This window comes from Pleurodeles waltl, chromosome 4_1 (assembly GCF_031143425.1).
Source record: "Pleurodeles waltl isolate 20211129_DDA chromosome 4_1, aPleWal1.hap1.20221129, whole genome shotgun sequence".
NCBI lineage: Eukaryota > Metazoa > Chordata > Amphibia > Caudata > Salamandridae > Pleurodeles > Pleurodeles waltl.
In genome coordinates, this window is record NC_090442.1 from 807738182 (window position 1) to 807761464 (window position 23283).

At 42.4% G+C, this 23283-nt stretch overlaps 1 protein-coding gene across 2 annotated transcripts in view; it reads right to left on the reverse strand.

The window, feature by feature from the left end:
* Positions 1 to 23283, reverse strand: part of LOC138288186 (protein NEDD1-like) — a 445800-nt gene that overhangs the window by 361891 nt on the left and 60626 nt on the right. For both annotated transcript variants that reach the window (XM_069229528.1, XM_069229527.1), the window contains one exon: positions 15681 to 15824. In XM_069229528.1, the coding sequence (XP_069085629.1) occupies positions 15681 to 15816 (136 nt within the window). In that variant the 5' untranslated portion in view covers positions 15817 to 15824. The remainder of the gene's footprint in view (positions 1 to 15680; positions 15825 to 23283) is intronic.

The following is a 23283-nucleotide window of genomic DNA, read 5'->3' on the forward strand; positions in this document are numbered from 1 at the left end:
CTGATATTTATATCAAAGCATATTTCACCAAGGGCGGCTCCTGATGCTGGGCGGAAGGACTCTGTCCTTCCAATTTTAGAAGCCATGTGGAAGGTAATTGCAGAAAAAATCACCATCAGCATTTCTTTTATAACCTGTGTCTAGTGTACAGCATTAGCCCTGTACTTCCAGGGTTTGTTTACCAATCTTACTGAAGCTACCTCTCCACCAAACCCATTCCCAACCCTTTACAGGGTGGGAGTTAATCAGCAAGCATAACTGACACCACCCAACCTTGTGATGAGTTAGGAAGGGAGAGGTTACTGGAGGCTGCCTTTGCAAAATGGCTTGCCAGTCCGTGAGTGACCTGACATAACAGAGTCATGGGATTCAATTCATGACTGATATCACGTCAGTTGCTGAATGCTGTAAACAGATACATTACACATGCTTCTGTTGTGCCTTGTGCATCTGTTTAGCACATTTCAGCTAGAGCGCTTTCAAATGTGGATTTGGACTTGTGTGCAGTACGCCCGTCTGGCAGCACCACCAACTGCTGGGACTGGACTGCCCAGGTCTGGGACTGAGTACAAGACTTCCCTGTCCCCACCCTTTACTTGTAGCGATCAAGGTAAGCTTTAATGCTTTTGCCTGCCTGGATGCTAGGCTGCGTAGTGCCTTTTATTTTACTTAATTAAAAACAGACATTGAAGTAGGTTCCTATTTGGCCCTACTTTCACGTCCTTAACCTTGTTGCTTTTAACACTTATTGTTCAGAAATCACGCAGTGTTTTTGCAAGTGAAGATCTTCTGGTCAATAATACTGCACGATTTCAGAACAATGAATTTTAAAAACATTAAGGTAATCCTTAGCTATTTAGTTCCTATTTATATTTCATGTTCACTTAATCTTGCATTCCCTAAGAGTGTTTGTTGTTTCCAAGATGTTGTGGTTCTATATTTTTTGGTGTGGCAGATTACTCTTGTACAATGCATACTTTGAAATGAGTCACCTCCAGGTGTTTATGATGGGCCACAATTGAGAGCTCTGAAGTTGACGTTGAAAGACTCACAATGCCTGTCAATGGGTCAAAAAAGTGTTCAGAATACATGGCATTAAATACTTGGCCTCTCTGCAGAGCACACAGAGCAATGGTCACATGTTCCATTTGTAATTGTGATTCAGTGCAAGTGTGCATGAAAGAATTTGTCAAAATATTGTTGAGGCAAAGTGTGTGTTGTGTGTTTGGGAGTTGATGAAGTGAAGAAGGTGAAAGGGAGTTGATTCAGTAGAGTATGAAAAGAGAGTTTTAAAGAGGAAAGAAATGAGGTATAAGGGATGCAGATGGACTAGATAAAAAAGGATGTACATGTCAAACAGAGTTCACATAACGGGTGTGATTAAGTCTCTCTGAATACCGATGTTCTTTTCATAGGCCACAGTAATACTAAATTTACGGTCTCAATTTCAAAACTGAAACATTTTCAATATTAATTGTTTACCACAAATCCATTGTTGTTACTCATTTATCCTCAACAGCTAAAAACCAATAGTGCTTGTTGGCATTAGGTGTAGGTTGGTTGTTGTGTTATACATGTGAATGCAATAACAAAGTTCAGAGAGAAACCGAAATTCTGGTCAAGGCACACACTATGGGAATTACGGAAATGTAGCTTACATGTTTATGTTTATGCCACGCCTTTGTTAGAGATCCCCCCAGCACTTGAAGTCTTATCTACACATATAACTACATAACTGCTTAGAAACCAGCAGCTGTGGGGGCTTCCTTGAGCCTGGCTAAAGCACTTTTTTCCCCACAGTCTATGCTGTGCCAAATGCAAGACACTGAGAAAGCACACATTTTAATGCGCCTGAAGCGGCCACTCTACAATTCACCACTCTGTTTTCAAAGATTTATTTGGGGTAAATTGCCCACGTCACCCTTTTTGTCAGTCGGGCTCACTCGCTAAGTAGAACCCATCCACATTATTTATAGTGCTCCCCCTTTAAGTATCACCAACCGCCACTGTTCACTAGATGAAACCCCCCCTCCCCCCCCCCCCAGATTTGAAATCATGATGTTATGGCTGAAAAGATGGCATCAATCTTAACTATGTTTAGGGATTTAGGCAGTAGGATGAAAACCGAAACTGAGTTCAGGATTTAGGGCATGCGGCATTGGGACAGAGAGGAGTCAGAATTTAATGTTTGGATTTAGCCTGGGCAAACAAGGTTTGTATCTATTCATTGAGGATAGTTAAAGAATGAGGGCAGTTGCCATTGCAAACAAACATTGAAGAAAGGAGGGAGTCCCTCTTCAGTTTTGATTCTCCTGAGCACACAGTGGAGGTAAGTCTCTCTTTAGTTTTAGGATTGTCTTCAATACGAGTGAAAACCTTTTTACATTTAGATCTCCTTCAAAGTCCTTCTTCAGTTTGTAAACAACCAATTACCCTCCAAATTCTGAGTTTTTCTGCAAACCTGAGAAGCAGAGGTTCATCTGGCACAACTGACTTTCAAGGACATCAGTTGTCTTCTGTAGAAATTCAACTTTCTAAGAAGCTTTCAATGATACTTATGTGGCAGTCTCTCTAATAACTTATTCATACTGCAATTTTAATTGGATTTGTTGATTAAAACACTCTTCTACGATACGTTTTACAAAAGGTCTGCTCCTAAAAATAAAAAAAAGCAACAAACAGCTCTGTAATTCTAACAAGCATTTATTAATTTATTTACCTCTACATTAATAAAATGCAGTCTCCAGGGCATGTGGGCATCTCCAATGGTTGCACGTTCTCTGCAGTCAGGAACTGCAACTAGATCACTGAGCTAACTGTGACACTAGTAACCCGAGGTGTCAGTCGATACATTGACTTTATCAGCATTGGCATGATTCTCTATTTCTTCCTGTACAAAATATGCATTAAATGAAATAGAGCCCATTCTCTAGAGATCCACCAACATCACCTGTAGTGTTCCCCTATGCTCTGCATTGTTTTCTATGCAATTTGATGCTTATAAATCCATCCCAGCTATCCGGGGATGCCTACAAATTTGGATATCATACAGATGCTGATGACACTGTTCTCAAAAATGCTGGAAGATGACCAGAGAAACAGTCCCACTGTTCCTCATTGCTTATCCCTTTTCTAAAGGTGGATGCAGGACAATTGGCTTTGCCCTAACAGTGACAAGAATTAGATCCTCCCCAAAGGCTTGGTGAATCCTGTACCCTTCTGCCTGCCATAGGCAAGTGACATTAGCACCCCACCACCCTGGCAGTAAAAGGCCCATAACCTAGCATGATTTTTCATATTCATTTATCAGTCATACCCTAGATCAATCCAATCTCCAAACCAGTATTCCACCATCTGCAACTGGTGAAAAAGGTCCTGTGCTTGACAAGTTTCTCCAAGGGAATCACAGGTATCCTCGGTATGGTGGTCTCCCATGTTGACTATTGCAATAGCCTCAGTTCTGGCCTCCTCCTCACTTTACTCATGAATCTCCAGACAGTTCAAAGCAATACAGTTAGTCTAATGTTCAGCTTGGAACAGCAGGATGAAATCTCTCCTGCTCACAAATTCCTCCAATGACTGACTCCTCGTAATGGAATGAGTGTCCTTCAAAACTCTGTTAAGTCTATAAAGCACGACATGGCATACGCCATGCCACGCTATCTTGATAAACTATTCTTCCCTATAAACAATCCCCTTCCCTTAGATTCTCAATAAGGGGATAACTGTTGGTCTGGCCATTCACATATGAAAGGCTTGGTCTTTGATACTTTCACTTTCTAGGCTTTTCCCTAAGAACATGCTGCATGTTCCACTGCAAGTGGAAAATGACTACCATAAACTCAGAAAGTCCATGGAAACTCACCTTTTCACTATGGCTTTAGGTAGACCATCAGCAAACCTGATACATGTCAGCTGTGCTGTAAGTCCTACCAGGGCCTAAAACTGGCTTGTTTGTCCCACCTGTGTCTTTGGACTCTTGTACTTCAATGCTTGGACAACCCATTGGGATCCTCCTTGGGTTGCTATACTTTCTCCGACACCCTTCTTCACTGCATGTAATTGCTACTTCTACTCATATGACCATTCCACCAAAGAGCATTGAGGATACAGCTGAATGTTTAGCAGTGCTTTACAAAAATCCCAAAATAAAAATGGCTTAGAATGCCTCATATCCAAACCTCATTAACAATCACAGCCCTGCCACAGACACATTGGTTGAGAACACTGGTAGTATTAGATTGTACCAGACGTGCTATCCTTTTAAGTACACTCAAAAGATGTGTTTTTTTTATTTTTATTTTTAGCTTTAATGTCCCTATTGCTCCATTTTTAAAGCCATTCCGCTATAAAGTGAAACTTAAAGAAAGGAGGTAATCTGAATCACAGATTAGCCCAAGAAGTTGGGGTAGGGTCTTTGGAAGTACAGTGATTCCCGTCATCCCCTTCATCCCACCCACGCCCTCAAATCGAAATGAGAAATCCATTGTCCTATTTTGGGCATTCTCATCCTGTTATGATACCGAGAGTGGTTCCCAGGCAATTCTTTGGCAGTGAACTGTCATTTTACACTGGTGACCGAGGTGCACTGCTACTATTCCACTGATAGTTGGATGTCAAATAATTATAATTCAGTCTAAATGGGAGAGTGGTTGAACAATCAACAGTGCGTCAATGTTCTCATTCAAGGTCGAGTTTACAATACTATGAATACAACTGCCTCATTCAATGGACTACAGGTGTAATACAGAATGCAACAACATATATTTTAAGGATGCTGATGAGTGGGCCTAAAACAATACTGCACTACCTATGCTAAACTCAACAAGCCACCAACCAAGAGGGAACAGGGTATTCAAAACGAAACTAGACAGACGATTCTGGTAAATTGAGAAAACAGTGTCTCCAGTCATTAGATTTTTTAGTGAAGCGGGATTTTGGGCCCAGGTGCTGCACAGAGGTTTCCTCAGACACAGTTCAGAAGTCTATTTATCCACCAAGGAAACCCTTAACAATTGCACTGGACCCTGTGGTTAGATCCCATTGGTATCTTTGGATTCAAGTTCCTTTATCTACAAATGGCTGGTTGCATTCTCAATTTCCCCATTGTTAGTGACTCCCAATCTGTAAGCACCCACTGGAATGATTGGCACACCCAAGAAACAAAACAGCTTCCTAGCTTAGGAATGGAGTACAGCCTTACCACTGAGCTACAATAGCTCAGGAACGGTAGGATACACAAAGACGACTCCAGCAGTTATAAATTTAGCTAACCACCTTCTGCCTTCAGGAAGAAAGGGAAGTTGCTAAAGAAGCTTCCACAAACTCTAAGGATGCAGTGGTAGTTCTGTCACCTTAAAGATAAACACCCGGAAACCACTGGGTAAAAGATGCTTATTACTATGTACGTAAAGTTGTTTTTAATTGGGCTTCTGTTCAGCAAAGTGGGGGTGGAGACACATTGTTCAATGTTTTAGTTAAAGCGGTCAAAGTTTCAATGAACATAATTTTACTCATGGCAATTACAGATTTAAGAAATAGGAAATCTCAAACATATAAACACAAACCAGAGAAGAAAGTACAGAGCAATAGGCAGAGGTAGCACATTTTCAAAGCACATAGTACGCATATATCTAGTCAAATTAATCTTGCATTTCTTTTTTTTTTTTTTTTAACATAGAGGGCACATTAAAGCAAAATTTATTAGACTCAAGTAACAATTCACATAAATGTATATTATAGTGTTTTGAATTGGTAGAATGTGCATCCTCTCTTATGCCTTAGATTTTGGTTGAACCAGCTTAGTGGCCTCATCCATTACAATTACTGATAACGTAGTAACTTATTGGCTGCAAAAAAGCTGGTTTCTGCCACTTCAGTCACCCAGTGTCCTACTTTTTAAGTAGCTAGGGTAGTTGTTTGGTCACCCACACAAAGAAATGGGCCTACCTCACACCACTGGGTTTAATCATTCTCTTCTACCCCAAGAAAGTCAATTAAACAGGCTAATATGAGCAACTTGGGATGTGATGGGGATCAAGGCTAAACTTGGTGACCCGGACTGGTATTCTTTTATAATCAAATGCCAGGCTTATGCCTCCAGGATACCTGGATTATTGAGCCATTAGCTGTGAACGGGTACCAATTCGATGTGCTGCTCACAATTCCATCTCCAGCAGGTAGAGGTAAGGGAGGGCTTGCAGTCCTTGTATCTGCTATGGTCACAGCAAAGATTTATCCTTCTGTAACCACTGCGACTTTGTACCAAATTCATTGCCTTGATTTTAGGAATAGACAGTCGTTCATATTAATTAATTTTATTAATAGTTGCTTTGGAGCTGGTAGTAATGCTTTATTAGTGGATCTTTTGAATGTATGTTTTGAACAATTATTTGAACAATCTTTCCCTTGTCCTCAAAGTGAATTCAGGCTTAATTAAGGCTTCTAATTTTAATATGGCTATGTGTCCCATGTCTGGGAAAGATGTTTGTGGTCTGAAAGATTTTAAGGGAGAACCATATTCACATTCGATTCATGAATCATATGGGAATTTATAAAATTATATGATCATAACAATGAATTCAATGTTTGCTGCCAAAAAGATTCATTGCATTAGCAAGTAACAGACCCCAGACAGACGGCTCAGCACAAAAAAGGTCAGCTGGAACTCTGTCTTGACCTGGAGCTCTACCAGATTGGATATCCATGATGGCCAATCTGCAGGAAATTTCAAACAAGAAATACCTGTCCATCCTAGTTCAGTATTAGAGGAAGCAGAGCTGAAGCAAAAATTATCCCATAGTGGGCAACCCAATACTCCTCTTTGACAGTAACAGTGGCAGATCAGCCTGACTCAACAATAGAAATTAATAGTGGCCCAAAATAGGCGAATGATTTTACTCTCACTAGCTTGGAGCAAATATTCCCATACCTATTCTCTCATGGTATCTTGACTTTGTTTCCAAATCTGTTTACAGATAGTACGACAACTGGAAATAGCAGTTGGGCTCCTAGGAACCGAATGGAAGGTCAAATCTAAAGGTAGGTGAGTGTTAGTACAGGCCCCATAAAACCATATTTTAGGAAGTCTTGATTTCACAGGTCTGGGATTGTTATTAAAGCGTCGGCATGTGCACAGATTGTTTCAAATGATGCAATAACAGTATTTGGTGCAGCATCCTATGTTAAACGAATTTGGAAAAGCGCAAAGTTAGGATTAAACAATGATGGAAGCAATATAGTTGGATCAATCCCTAACCATTTTAGGAGTACTCCCTTCAGCCAGGGAGCCTGAATATTTTAAAGGACAGAGCCGTAGAAGTTAACTGGCCTCTTATCAACACCTCTATAGGCACAAGATCAAGATCACTATGGCTGGAAGGAATGACAGCATAGTAAGTTATACAAGAAAGAAGGGACGTAGACACCACAATATAATCAATGGTGGACGAACAACCCCTGCCAGTAAAGGTAGGAGCAATGCAACTTTTTGGCAGCAAATGTTGGATTCAATGTTATGATCATATAATTTAACAAATTCCCATATGATTCATGAATCAAGTGTGAATATATTTTTAATAGTGGCTTGTAGTGGAGTTGTCCCTAGGTCACTGGACAAGGCTGTCAAAGTCCCAATATTTAGGAAGGGCAATAAGGCCAGTCCTGCATGTTACCGGCCAACAACCATTGCTTGAGTCCTCTATTAAAATCTTAGCTAGGATGCTTTTACAAAGACTTGAGACATGGGCCATAGACAATCCAATCCTTTCCGATTTAAAATATTACTTTCGTAAGGGTATTGGTACTCTTGAACAGTGCTTTAACCTGAAATTGATAATAGGAAAATACACCAGGGCCAAACAAGGGGCTCTCTGCCTGGGGTTCATGGAACTTAGCAGTGCACTGGATTGCATTCACAATAGTAAACTTTGGGCTATATTTGTTTAAATGGGTGTTGACCATTTAGTTATACATCTACTGTCCAACAGCTATTCGAACGCATTTTCTAGGGTCTGTAACGGCCCAGGTGGAGAATGTACCAAACGTTTTGCGGTGCGGTTGGGGGGGTAGGGCTAGGGGGGGTCACACAAGGTTGCACCTTGGCCCCTTTTCTCTTCTCACTGTATATAAGCAACCTGGGAAAGGCTTTGCTTCACCCCTCCCCTTTCACCGGATATACCAAAGATAAGCAAGAGGTTAGTTCCTGTGCTGATGTTTGGGGATGATGCTGTTCTTATGGCCCGCATGCCAAACGCATTGCAGTCTCTCCTAAATATATTCACTCAATTTATGGGAAACCTAGATCACATAACAAATATCCACAAAACTTTTATTATAACTACTGAGAAAAAAAAGTTTCAAATTTTAAATTGCATGTATCTACAAGGTCAGTATTCAAGTCTCAACTTTTGGCAACCTTGGTGTTTTGTTTGATGATAAGGGTAGCTGGACACCCCAGATTAACATTAAATTGTAGCACTTGCTTGCAAATTCTGGAGCAGTCTCTAGGTTTGCTGCTAGGCTAGGCTCACGCCCCTTGAAAGAAAGTTGCACTTTTTATAGTGACAAAGCTGTGTCAGCTGCAACCTATGGGGCAAGCATTTGGGGGCATTCAAGGGTGGATAAAGTGGAAAACAATGGAGAATGATATTTTGAGGCATATGCTTTTGACCCCTCAATCTACTTCTGCCTCCATCTGCCACAGCGAACTAGGCCTGTCTTTAATTGAGATCATAAAGACAGCAGCTACCCTGCTATGGCTCTCAATCTGGAAGAAGCCTGAAGCAGCACTGAATAGGGACATTGTAGCCGACTGCCTCTCTCTTGAGCACTCGCTTGATACCCCTGCTGTGGGATATCAGGAGTTGTATTCATCAGTGAACATTCCTAATATACCTACTGAGGCGTGTTTCATCCTTTATTGCGTGGAGGTCAAAGTCAGATCTGTTGAAACTAACTGAACTGTCAATCAACTGGTGCAACTTGTGCTGAGTGAATCAGGGATTGATTGCTGGAGAAAGTTAAATTGGCTCGACAAGTCCGTGATGATGCAGCTGCAAATTATTTTTTACTAAATTATTTCACTAAGGTATGTCCACTCAAGACTGATTAGACTAAAATATCTAATTGTAAACAAAAAAGGTGAATTACCTGTTGATTATTTTAATCTGTTAAATGGTGTGGTTGAACAAAACTGAGGCATTGGGCAGCCTGCCAAAAGTGCAGGAAGCTGTGGGTGCTGCCTTTATTCAGGGTCTGTTTGTCAGGTTTGAGGAGCAGCTCTGGACCAGTTGAATTGGATGGCAGACATCCAGCTTTCACCTTTTAAGACAGCCTCTGAGGTGCCAACTGCTCCATAAATACCACCATTCCCGTAGACCAGTGTTTCCCTACTTCTCTACTTCTGTGGACTCCCACTTTATCATTACTTGAACCCTGGGACTCCCACTGAACCATTATTGGATTCTGGGGCCCCCCACTGAGTCACTACTGAAAGCTGGGGACCTAATATGTTATTAATATTTAATTTTACAAACAGTCGCAGACCCCCTGAGGAGGCTTCGTGGACTCCCAAGGGTCCCAGGACCACAGGCTGGGAACCTCTGCCATAGACAAAAGAAAACATACTTATTGATACCAGTGATAGCCGATCAGCCCTGAAAACCTCAGAGTTGCTTTAACTTCCTCTCCGACTTGTCTGTCAAGGCAGTTGGCATTTCAACCAAGAGTCTCACACAACACTACCAATCCCTTCTCAATTATTATACAGTATGTTCCGTCACAAACCAGCATGGCTTTTTGCTGAGCCTCATCTCCCCCATGAAATTGTTGGGGAGGGAATTGCTATTTAAGTTAAATTACACTGTGTACTGCACTAAAGATGGTGTGTACTTGAATGTACTGAAAGTCAATGAAAATTAAGTCTTAGTTATTTTACATGAAAATAATCTGTATTGAGGACTTGAAACGTAATGATGATGTGCCTAAATCTATTTCAGACATACTTGATCTAGTACCTTCTACTTTATGGTCAAAACATGCAAATGATGTTGGCTATGTCATGTTGGAAAAGCAAGTAAAGATTAAAATAAGTCCCGTGAAGAAATTGCCTGGCATTCACCAGTACCGGAAAGTGGTAATTTGACCTGTTATCTCTACCTTAAAAAAAAAAAAGAAATAGGCCTTAAAAAGACTGCTGTGACTATGTTTAATACTCCCATTTCACATGTAAAAAAGCCTGACAAGGACACCTATAGATTTGTATATGATCTTAGAGCTACTGATGCTGTTGCATTTGCCAGTCATTTTGTTGTGCAGTACCCCACAACCATATCGCCATGTCCTGCCAAAAGGTGTACTTTTGTAGATCTTTCTTCTGCCGTTTTCCCTAGCCCCATACATAAGGCTAGCCAGGATCATTTGTTTTAACATTTTCTGGATGCCTACAGAAGTGTTAGCAACTTCCAAAAGGGTTTATGAATCACCATCTATCTTCTTTCAAACTTGAAAGATGGACCTTAACAACCTCTCCATCTTCCCCAAAGATATAAGTTGGTTTAATATGTAGATGATTTGTTAAGAACATCTGACTCAATAGACCACCAAAAGGAAGACCCACTGTATCTCCTTACTGAATTAGCTAACAGGGGTTATAAGGCTTCAAAGGAGAAATTATAATTCTGTGTTCATTAGTTAAGTAATGACATCTGAGCAGGATAGAGATATTTGACCACAGACAGTATGGAAACCATCTTTAAATTACCAAAATCTGTAACAGATTCTCAGGTACTACCTTTATTGGGAATTGTGAACTATTGTGGGCAATGGATCATGATGTATGCCTCACCACGCAAACAAAGACACTCCAGAACCTTTGCATTGGACTAGGGAGGAAGAACAAACTTTTGTCAATCCAAATAAGCTCTTTCAGCAGTCCTTACATTAGGATTCTCAGATTACTCAAAATCATTTTCTTTGTACTGCCACAACAAGAATCTGGTTGTTTTGTTTCTGGGATATTGGTGAAGAATCACAGAGGTCAAATGAAAACTGTTGCCTAAAATTTTCCTACTCTTGATGCAGTCGCATATGGCTTGAACTATGTTTGAGACGGGTGGCAGCTGCTACCACTCACATACAGGATTCTGAAATTATTGCCCTTGGTTCTACCCTCATAATGGCTGTGCTCCATGCCATAGATGCCCTCCTACTTACAACTAGAACCCAAAATGTATCCGTGGCGAGGGTATTACAGTAAAAAATTCTCTAATCGCCACCACCCACATTACCGTGGTCCATTGCCCAGTTGTGAACACAACACATGTACTACCCAAGCCCCAGGATGAGCAGCCCCATGCTTAGTTGTTATTGCCCACCTAAGGCATGTAATCAGTCTTACTGAAGCACCACTACTTATCTATGATCTAGTATATTAGGTTGGTGGTTCATGCTTCAGAATGATTGTTTCTTAGTAGCCAGTTAAGCCACATGTACAATATTTCAAGTTGTTGAAATCTGACACTCTACCCAAACTTGTATAATTGCTGCAAAAAGATCTTTACCATATTGACTGACTCAAAATAAACATTTGAAGTAGCTCAGCATTTAGGCCTTCTCTGGATGCAATAGGGTGTTTTCCCCTCAGAAGCAAATCCCAGTAAAATGGATACGTAAATTAAAGGCTTATTTGATGTACTTATGTTGCCTCTTAAAATTACTGTACTTGAATGTGCTGCACAACAACCTTCCCAAGATGAAGTGTCTAGGGTTAATGACTTAGCTATCGAGATGGCTAAGGACGTTGCTCTGTACCCAACTTCTGAAGCAATGTTGTCTCAGACTACCGACTCTCGTGTACCAATCTTAAAAACATCTGAATTGTGGGGTTGTGAACCGTCAGCTGGAAACAGGCATGGATGAAACAGAATTATGAAAAAACAAAAAAACAAAACCTGATGGAGTATAGCGGGACAGCACCACATCAGCAAATATAACATGATGCATTCTGCAAGTACTCTTTGTTTGTTTCATTTTTCCCTTAGGTTGCCCATTTGTCTTGCTATTCCTGTGCAACTTGCCAGGTCCATAATGTCTGATAAAAGATCACAATAATCCCCACTGCCCAACCACCCCCATGTGGAGTTCTTCATTCACTTAAAAATGGATTTAATTGAAAGGTATAAATGCTATTCAATTTCTTATGTTTTAGTGACGGCCTTCATTCTTTCAGTATGGATTAAGGTATATCCTTGCTCCTGTGCAGATGCTAACACAGTGATTTATTTTATATCAGAGTTTGGGATCCCTCTTTGACTATCCAGTGACAGAGGTTTAAGTTTTGTTTCCTGAGTAGTTCAGGCGCTGTGTAATGTTTTGTGAGCTACAACAAGACTTCCATTCTGCAGATCAACCTTGGGCCTCAGGGAAAGTTTAGTCTTTCAACTGTACATTGAAAAACAAACTAACAAAAATATGTTCTGAAACTGCCGTCAAGTGACCTAATAGCTTAACCTTGACATTTTGATCAACTCGAGCTACACCAGCCCAGGAAACTTAGCTCAGTCTCTGTGAAATCATTATGGGTTGAACCATGCTACCTCTTTCACAACCTCCATTGTCCCAAGTCTAACGTGACTTGACTTGCACCTAAATGATGATGTAGTACTTCAAAATTGTAAACAACTTATTTTCTGTTTCGATGGTTTCCATTCACAGGTCAGAGCCGAGTTCCCTCTTTGTCCAACAGAGACATCATAATCAGAAGGGGGCAACTGGGTCTATGTGCAAGTCCATCAACAGAAATCTAGCCTCCAGCCATGTTAGGCCTGGTCTCTTCATCTTTACCACAATCAGTGCCATAAAATGCCACAGAATACTGGGTCCTTGTAAGGAACCGCACAAGGCTAGAAAATCGACCAACCCTGCTTGCTCCCTTTGCATTCTTCTCCAAGAATAAATGCTAAATTCTCACCAACTGAGAAGCGATTCTGGCTGCCAAATCTACTCATCCTTGCTCACACTGGAATGCAGCCTCTCCTTCCCACGAACACCAACTCCAGCCGAGGTTGTTCGAACCCTCCCAAGCTACTTGGTACCTCATTGAGTCTAGCTAGTCCTCTATGCTATAAGCCTTCCCCCCTAGTGTTCTATTTGGAGGAGGCTGGATAGCAGGTGCACCTTGCCTATGACCCACCCTCTGAATCTTATTTCTTTGTTCAGTGAGAACACCTTCTTGAACCTTTCACTGCAATACCCACAGAAACCTAACTTTTCCTCTTGTTAGATTTGCACCCAACTGCCTATAGATGCTCAGGGGAAATTGTCATTGGTCCCCATTCTCTAGAATCAAGAAGAGTTGTGCACTGAATGACACCTGCAAGGGAAATTCCCTGAACTCTTTGAAAACACTACTATTCCCATACCAACACTACTATTCCCATGCCATCTCCCAAATCAGAAAATCCAGCACCTCGCTACGTACCTTGCTGATATTGCCTACTGACAAATTATTTAATTGTGAAATGGTAGTATTTATGTGGGCTATAGTGATTGTGGCATGTTTGTTCAAGCAAATGATGACTCTGAACTTAATGAGCCTCAGTTAGTATTCCTTCTGGATTCCTTCACTACTATTGTGGCTTCAGGACAAAACCTGGTTCTGGTGTCTGTGGCAAGGAAGCCTATGTCTTGTGGCCGGATGGTTACATCATTCCAGCCATATGTCACACCCCTATACAGATCCCCTATTGAAAGCGATAAGGTAAGACTTTTAGTTTCTTCACATCCTATTCCCTATGTATAGGAATGGACCAACTATTCATAAAGATCATACTATAGCCAATGTTGTTAAGGTGAAATCTGATCACCTAGAAGACCAGAAAACAATTCTCCTCCAAAACAGAACAGCTCTAGAATTTGTCTGGGCTTCTGAATGTGGACTTAGTGCCCTTTAGGGTCCAAGTCTTTCAAAAAGTATACATTCCATCTATAATCTGTTAATGAACTGCAGACAATTAGTCATACATTTCAAATTATTAGGTAACATATTTGGTTCTGGTTGAAAAATACATTTGGAGTTTTTGGGATGAAAATTATAAAAATAATACTAGCTATCTTTCATGTACTTTTGTTGCCTAACGTCCTAATAAAAGTCTCAAAGTCCTCCATCTTTGTTTCCGTTTCAGCCACTTGGTCACCATTGGAAAACTGTGTATAAAAACCTATAAAATTGTTAATGAGCATATATGCTTCAGTATTGTATCCTCAGTGGGTGTAGGGGGATCCTATATCATTCAACTCTGTGATCCATAGACTTTGTTTTTTCTTTCTAATAAACGTGCCCCTAATTCAAGTAAGCATGTTAGCAGATGTTCATGTTCATCAACAAAGGTGAAAAAGCTACCAGATCATCAGAATGCAGGGTTCTCCAATAGTAGGGGATGTTAAAATGTCCTTTGGACCTGGTGAAATGAAACAGAAAGTTATGTGACATGCAATGTGTCCACAAGCATGTGGTTCCCATGCACACCAAATGTAATAATTCAGCCACACAGCACACACTTCTATCCAATGGAAGGATACCAGCTAAGGAAGACTATTGAAATGTACTACAAGGGTCAGTAAATACCAATGCATTTGAACAAATAAAAGGGCTTCATCTCTGAAAAAAAAAAAAAAGAATCTGTTAACACCAGTCTCCTAAAAGACTTTTAAGGGGGGGGCAACAACAACCCTACATGATAGTTGGGGGATACACTGAGCGTAACCCTGACCAGCAGATCCTAGAACTCTGCAGGGGAGCCAACATGAGTACACATAATAAATCTCCCACTCGTCATAAAAAGGTACTTCACTATGCTGTAAACACACAGACTGTGCAAGATCGACAATACACTATTAATAGGGGATTTTCATGCCAATAGCCTACCCTTCAAACGCAACAGTATTCGCAACAGTATGACAAGAACCCTATTTAAAGAGGTTTCGGATCTGGATATTTAGGTGTGAAGGTAAGGTATCCAATTAAGAATCACTGAAGCATTTTAAAGTGATGCTAAATTGGCTCAGGGGAAATTTCCATTATGTTAGAGTCATCTCACATAATTTTGTGCTAAATTTGTTATACGAGATTCCCAAAATCACCTATGAGGCCACACAGCATAATTTTGTGTTGCTCGTTGCAAACATTTAGGGTGACTGCAAAGGAGCAACGCAAACAACCACAATGAGAACTGAACTGATGGTGGCACTTGCGTTTTTGTGATTTGTTTTTATTATTGTGTAATGTGTCCTCCCATCTAAAATGGACACATTGAAACAAATTAAGCTAAAATACCCCACCAAAAATCGTTTCTGAAATTCCCACAAACATGTCCTCCATGGGCATAGAAATCCTAATTAATTCATAGGAAGACAGAAATGGGAAACAAAACCTTTCACATGAAACTGAGGGATTTAAATCATTTAGTCAAATCTAAGCTAAGTTCTGAAAGAAGTAACTTGAGAAGAAGGGCCATCAGTAGAAATAATTAAATAAAAACATTTACTTTTGTCATGCAACCAAATGAAATGATGAAACAGGAATAATGTGACAAGCATAATCTGTGAAGAACACACGAATACCTCCATTATTGTGACATTCAAAAACTTAGCAATTTCAAAACTGTCGTTGCAAAGGATACTGTCAGTGCTCCAACTCAGCGAAGCAATTCCACTAGGTGAAATATGTGGATTAAAGTACTCTACCACCTCCATCGAAGCATAATCCCATATTTTAATATCTTCACCAGCAGACGCAAATCCGAGGAAATCCTGCATAACTGGATCTAGTAAAGAATGTATACCTATTTAGTAAACAGCCTAGATCCAGTGGTTATTCTGTTATTCAAATGTCAATAATTGATCAGATTGTTTATTAAATGACCTCTATTTAGAAAAAAAATTACCAGTTTTATTATGATGGTTCAGTTCATCATACATTCAACATGGACCACAATACCTCACTGGTATCGTCAGCTAGCACTAAAATCGTTCCACCACACAGGTCTGATTACAATTACAGTCTCCAAAGATTGTCTTCCATACTAAAATTAAACATTTAACAACTGTCATTTTACAGTGATCAGGTCAGAATCATTATTGATATTTCACTTTGGATTGGAAATTTCAAGTTCATGTTTTAGTCATATGTTTTCCAATTTTTCACATATCAAGGGCAATAAACTAGTCAACTCATACTGAAAATGACATCACCAGACTAGAAACAAAGAAATGCAGGAAGGAATAAACCAGGAGGTAGAGCTTCTTAGTCAAAAAGAGACAAGACCTGGAACAATGACCGCCTGGAATTCAGATAGAACTTTAAGACGCATCTCTTTAAACATAACACTCCGTTACTTCCCAAATGAGTCTACATTATATAAATACCTGTGTATAGATATACAAAGCCAACCCAAATTAGGGCTAGATTTTGGACTTCATACATCAGTTTTACTCGACATATGAAATTTTAAAAACATCAACGTAGGATTTCATAGTTTGCAAACATGTCTAAGACAATTTTTTGGAACCTTAGCTATGCATTCTCCTCACACATACACTACAGATGACTGAAAATTGTCTGCATCAAATTTAATGTGCACTTAGAACCCACTGGAATGATGGATGTCCTTCAAAAATGGGGAAAAATATCCACATTTTCCAAAGGACGGGAGGTAAAGATTTATATAGTTTTACAATAGCTCAGAGATGCATAGGGTGGTCAGTCATATTCTGGGAAATATTCATGGACCAGAACATGTACTGTCTAAACAAATAAATATTTGGGGGAAAAACGGGAAAAGCGACCATGTATAAGCATGGTAATTACCTTTATTACCCGTCAAATAAAAATCCTTTTCACAATTCATCTAAACGAATTACCTTACATTCAAAAAATTCAGAACACATGTACACCATTAACTGAATACAATACACATCCCACTAAACTCCCCACATACTAATATATTAATAAAGCATTTGGAAAAGTATGCATGCTTACGACTCCAGTACTACATGCACATTCACATGCATCACAAGCACACATTTGTGTATAAAGGTGGGCAAGCCTGAGACTTCACAGGAAGAGCAGAGCAAAACAGGGGTCCAGCTTGGCTCAAAGCGCCTAAATAGGGGTCAAGCCCACAAAAAAAAATCATGTTTTCTGTTTTGTATACCACGGAAGAGAGGGGATTGTGCTAAGGCAGTGTACAAACAATTAAGGCTCCTTCACATGAAACCATGAAGAAAAAAAGTTGTATTTACTGTGCATTTGTGTTACACCTTTCTTCAACAATTGCCATAGACTGATGATATCAAGAGAACCATTTCGACATGTGAAGGTTTTAATCATGGTGTCTACTCTGATTGCAACCACACACTTTATATCCCAGGCACACCTTGAGAAAAGCTAGAATCTTTCTGCATGTTTCTAAAAGTTCCAAGCTACGTCCTTGTTTCTCTATATGAATATGGAACTCCTCGGTGACTTGCAATATCCTTATAATGTAAGGCAGGGTGAGTATATATATATATATTATATATATATATATACACACACACACACACACACATATGAATAGAATACATACACACATCCGTGTATATCATTGTATTTTCCTCACGGAAAGAAACAGAGGTTAAAAATCACATTATAGTTAGGTGACAATGTCACTTAAAGTATAACGTTTTAAACTTTTAAAAAAAAATGTAAGTGCTGCAGGAGTCAGCATTGCTCCCACCCGAGTGAGCAGCTATTTATGCCACTCCCCTTGAGTGGGAACTATCTGTTGATCTGTTTTAAACAGATCTCAAGTCTTCTCCCAGCTGGCAGGAGCATTTCTAAAGCTCTCGCCTGCTGAGAGTAGACTTTGTGTTTGCTCCCATTTTGTGGAAGATTAAAAATACTCCTAACAGACGAGAGCAAACATGTTTCCATGTCGGCATTGGTGAGGGCAGGAAAACTGATGAATTCGGATGGTGGACTCCCCAGGACACAGCAAGTGAGCCAGCCCCTGGGCGCAGGAAGGGGGCTGCATGGTCCCCCTCCCTTTTTTAAAAAACGACTGTCTGGGGGAATGGGGATCCCAGGGCCTTTAAAGGCTCAGGGAGGGGGACTGTGTCCCTCCCGTAGGCAAAGAAGGGGAGGGCATCTCTATCCTGAGATATATATATTTTTTTTTTTTTGAAGTCCCCAAGTTTTGTAACGGCTTCCAACAACGTTTTTCTCATTTTTCTGGCAGCCATTAAGAGCACTCATTCCTGACTCCAGCAGAAGCAAGATGGCCTAAGGGGAAAAAGGCTCCTTAGCACAATCACAATGCCCTATTTTTTAAAATTGGGTTTGAGGGACTCCCACGAGAGTCCCTCGTACTCAAACATCCAAATATACAAGGGTTTTCCAGATATACAAATATATTTGAACCTTAATTTCTCAAAAACTATAGAACCGATTTACATCAAATCACAAGAAGCAAAATACCATACCAATATCTAACTTCTTGACAAATTTAGTTCAGCAAATTTTCCGTTAACCAATTTTTGCAGTAGTGCTTCTTAAAAAAAGTCTATGGAAAATGAATGGGGATTTTAAAGTTTGAGACCCCTCTTTTTTCTTGGCCCCCACTTGCCAGATCACCATGAATCTTTCCATGCACAAACTAGTGCAAAAGTAGCACTGTCTTAGAAAGCTTTTTTGAGATTTGGGAAATTGGGCCAAAGGTATTAGCTACACAGAAACGCATTTCCTAGGGAAACAATGACGTAGCTATAACTACTCAGTGGGTGACAGCTGCTGGGTAATAAATAAATAAATAAATACATACATATAGATAGACACACACACATACACACACACACACATTCATTGAAGAAGAAAAAAAAAATAAGGGAGCATTATAATTAGATGAAAATGTCAGTTGAAACATACCATTTTACCCTAACACCACCACTGAATTTCACCGCTTACAACTATCTCAAGTAAGTAGAACACTCGCGTGATCATGCATAGTGTTAACATCACTGCAACATCTGAAATGACATCGAGGACATCAGTGATGGGAGGTAATTCGCAATGCATGGGGAGGGAGCAAATTATAGTTACTTTAGAGCATGAGTTATAGTTATTTGCTATATCTAAATGGTGAATTTCAGTGGCTTTGTTCATTTAAAATGGTATGTTTAAACTCACATTTTTCCCTAACTATAATAGCCCTTTAACCTCTGTTTTTTCAGTGAATCGCTAAAGTTTTTTTTTTTTTTTTTTTTTTTTTTAAATATGAAGTAACACACTATAGCAATTCCTAATTATAACATCACTTTAAGCTTTGTGTTTTTTCGGTGGATTCCTTTTCTTTTTTGTTTTTAATGAAAAGTTAGATGTCGATCACTGTGGGGGGTAGAGGATTGGGTGGAGGGCCTGGTTTGTGGCTAGGCCTTGCACTCAACCCCTTGCTGGCATCCAACCCCCAGCCGGGCTGCGCCTTTGGGGACACACAGCATAGTGTTGGGCGCAGGGCCTAATCAGCAGCCAAGTCCTGCAATCAACTCCCCCCAGGCAGACTATGAAATGTTACAATATAAAGGGTTATTTTAAGTAAGGCAGACTCACTCACTTTCTCCAAGGGTTAGAACACCTTATCAACATATATAAATCAGACCTATTGTTTTTGTCAAGAAAATCACCAATAATTATACGTAGATGTATTTCATTAATTCACATATTGCAAAGTTTATTAAAGTGATGGCAAATTGTTAATGACGTTCAACATGGTGCAGTACAGCAGCCACCCAGCAACACTAAAATAAAACACTAAGGCCCTCATTACAACCCTGGCGGTCAGTGTTAAAGCGGCAGTAATACTGCCAACAGGCCAGCGGTAAAAAAAGAAATGGAAACAGAAATCGCCAACACAGACAGCCACTTTAACACTCCGACCGCCAGGGCGTTAGCAACAAACACCTTGGCGGTCACCGCCAACAGACAGGCGGAAGACAATGTACCGCCCACGCTATTACATGATGCCACTCCGCCAGCTTTTCCGGGGCGGTACCAACGACATCAAAAGCACGGCAGAAACAGTACACCGAAGGAGAACCACTCACCTTTCGACACTCAACGAAGAACTAGGACACCATGGAGCTCGAACTGCAGGTCCTCCACATGCTGGTGTAACTGCTAATACACCAAGAATTTGAAAGAAGACTGCACCTAGCACAAAGGGGAGGGGGGGAGGAAAAAGAGAGTGACACACACGCGCAACACGCAACACCCCCACCCTCACCCACAACACCATACACACAAACACATCCAACAACATTACAGATACACCCAGTTACCCCCTGGAAGAACACAAGAACAAAAGGAATTGAGTTCAATCAGTGATATTTTGGAACATGCAGATATAGCTAACAAATATAAAAAAACAGTATATACAGATATTTACAAAATGTACAGAAGGCCGTACACTGTCCTTTGTAAATGTCTGTGGACCAGTGGCCCAAAAATCATGGGCGAGGCCCACACTTGACGCTTGCCTCAAAACGGAGAGAACACTGCAGGGGCATCAGGTCGAAAAAACACAGGCACCTCAGGGGGAAGGGGAGGGGGGCACCTCAGCCAGAAGATGGTACTACCCCACTGCTCCTCGAGGGGGCTCCATGCCCACAGCGATGTCCTGGGGAGTGCAAAGCCACAGTCTCTCAAGTGGGTGGTTTGCCCACTGCTTGGTCCTGGGGAGTGCAAAGCCACAGTCTCTAAAGTAGATGACATGTTCCACTGGTTCTGGAGGGGGCTTAGTGCCCAGTGTGCTTCATCCTGCCAAGGATTGGGTGAGTGGATGCATCTCTCCACTGCTTCTGGAGGGGGCCTTGTGCCCAGTCTGCTTTATCCTGCTAAGGATTGGGTAAGTGGATCCATCTCTCCACTGGTTCTGGAGGGGGCCTTGTGCCCAGTGATGCTGCACCTGGGGTGTGGCAGTTCCCATTCCCTCACCTGGGTGTCTGAGGCACGAGATGTGCACGGAACAGGTAGCATGATACTCCATGGAGGCAGAGCCACACTCCATCCTGCGGCGACTTAGGCTGCAAACTGCTGGCAGTGCCAGTGCTGGTGCCTCAAGTGGTGTGTGCAGGGTCCAGGAGGTCACCTGCAGCCTCGGACGGCTGCCCACTGGGGATGCTGCTGATGTCCGATGTAGTAGAACCGGCTGGGCATGTGGCGGTGCATATGGTGGTGCAGGTGGCAGGGGCCTGCGGCGGAGATGCTGCCGGTGCTGCCCATGGTGCAGGTGCCTGTAGTAGTGGAGAGAGACACCAGGCCGTCTCCAGCATCCTCGGACGGCTGCCCACTGGGATGATGCTGGTGACTGTCATTGTGGCAGCGGCGGGGCAGTGGGTGGGGGGGGTGCAGGTGGCGGTCGTTGAGGTGGTGCTTAATGTGGTACAAGTTGCTGGCCTGTCAGGACAAATGGTGGTCACCAGTCCCTCACCAGGAGGCTCCGAGCCCTGAAGTGACTTGCCCTTGCTTTTGTGTCCCTTCCCCACCTTGGTAGACGCTTCTGGGACCTTGCCACTGTCCTCTTTTGTTTTGGATGAGGCCTTGCTGGGTGGGTGGTGCATCTTGTCCGTGCTGGATGCCGGCCCCTTCTTAACCTTGGCAGGTGGCAGAATTGGGTGATCTTTAGTATCGGTAGGTGGCACACTGCCAGCCTGACGGGTGCTCCCTTCGGTCCTCTCGGACTTCCAGGGACCACAGCGGACGCCGACTTGGTGGCTGAGGTGCTGGCCTGGGATCTATACATCCTGGCCCTAGGGGAAGAACGGGGGGGGGGAGGCGTAGGCAAGAGGTCAACATTAGCCAGGAAAAGTTTTTTTGACACAATGGGATGGGAAGAGGGAGGGGGTGTGGGAGTGGAGGAAGAGGTAGTGGTTGTAGGAGGTGTACGTCTGCTGAGTTTGGGTGAAGGTGCAGGGTCTGGAGGCTGTTGTGAGGTGGATGGCTTTTGAGTGAGTGTGTGCCTGCGTTTGTGTACTTTGGGAGGAGGGCTCACAGACACACTGGGGACAGAGGGGACGTGTGCATGGTTGTGGGGTGGTGATTGCTTGTGAGGGGTGTGCTGTGAGGGGTGTGCTGTGATGGGCGTGCTGGAGGCAGTGGCTGATGATGTAGTGCATGCAGATGTGAGTGGAGACGCTACTGGGAGGGAGGTGGACGAAGAGGAGGAGGGGACACAGTGGAGGAAGTGGGTGTTGGTATGTGTGCCTGGGTATGGTGCTTGTGTGAGTGCCTGTGTGATGATGTGTGGTGCTTATGTTTTCCTGAGCCACTTGTGTGTTGATGTGTGTGCATGCTGGTCTGAAGGTGTGCTTGGGATAGGGTCAGGTAGAGGGGATTGGGTCTGGGTAGTGGAAGTTGGAGGGGGGAGGCTGGACACAGAAACAATGGCTGCCATCAGTGCTGAGGCCAGAGACTGAAATGCTCTCTGTTGGGCCGCCACACCAGAATGAATGCCCTCCAGGTATGCATTTGTTTGTTGCAGATGCCTCTCGACACCCTGGATGGCATTCAGAATGGTTGACTGCCCAACAGTGAGGGATCTCAGGAGGTCAATAGCCTCCTCACTGAGGGCAGCAGGGCTGACTGGGGCAGGGCCTGAGGTGCCTGGGGCAAAGGAGATGCCCACCCTCCTGGGTGAGCGGGCATGGCAAACACGCTGAGGGACTGCTGGGAGGGCGGTGCTGGTGGGGGGGTGGCAGCTGTACCTGTTGTTGGGATGGGCACAGAGGTGTCTGCCACCGCCAGGGAGCTTGCATCAGAGGAGGAGTCACTGTCGTCCCCTCCTGTCCCAGTCATGGAGCTCCCCTCGCAACAAGTCCCACTGGTGCCTTCACCCTCAGTGGATTCGCCCTGATGGACCATGTGGGATGCAGCTCCCTCCGACGCTGGTGCCTCTGCTCCTCCGCCAGATGATGCTAATGCACCCAAGGACAGGGTGACAAAACAAGAAGGGGGGATAGGCAGAAGATACACATGGTCACTGCCAGCAACAACACTACCGTTGGCGTACACAACACACACTGAGCTGCCCTATGCACTAGGCCATGCCCAACCACTCACTAAGGTAGTCACCAGCCCAAGGGGTACAATGCCTAATGCCAGCATCTGCACACCTGACACCCACAGGACCCTGTCCAGTAGGTGTTGCCCACTTGTACCATTGGGGTAGGGGTGCTTCAGAGCTTACAAAC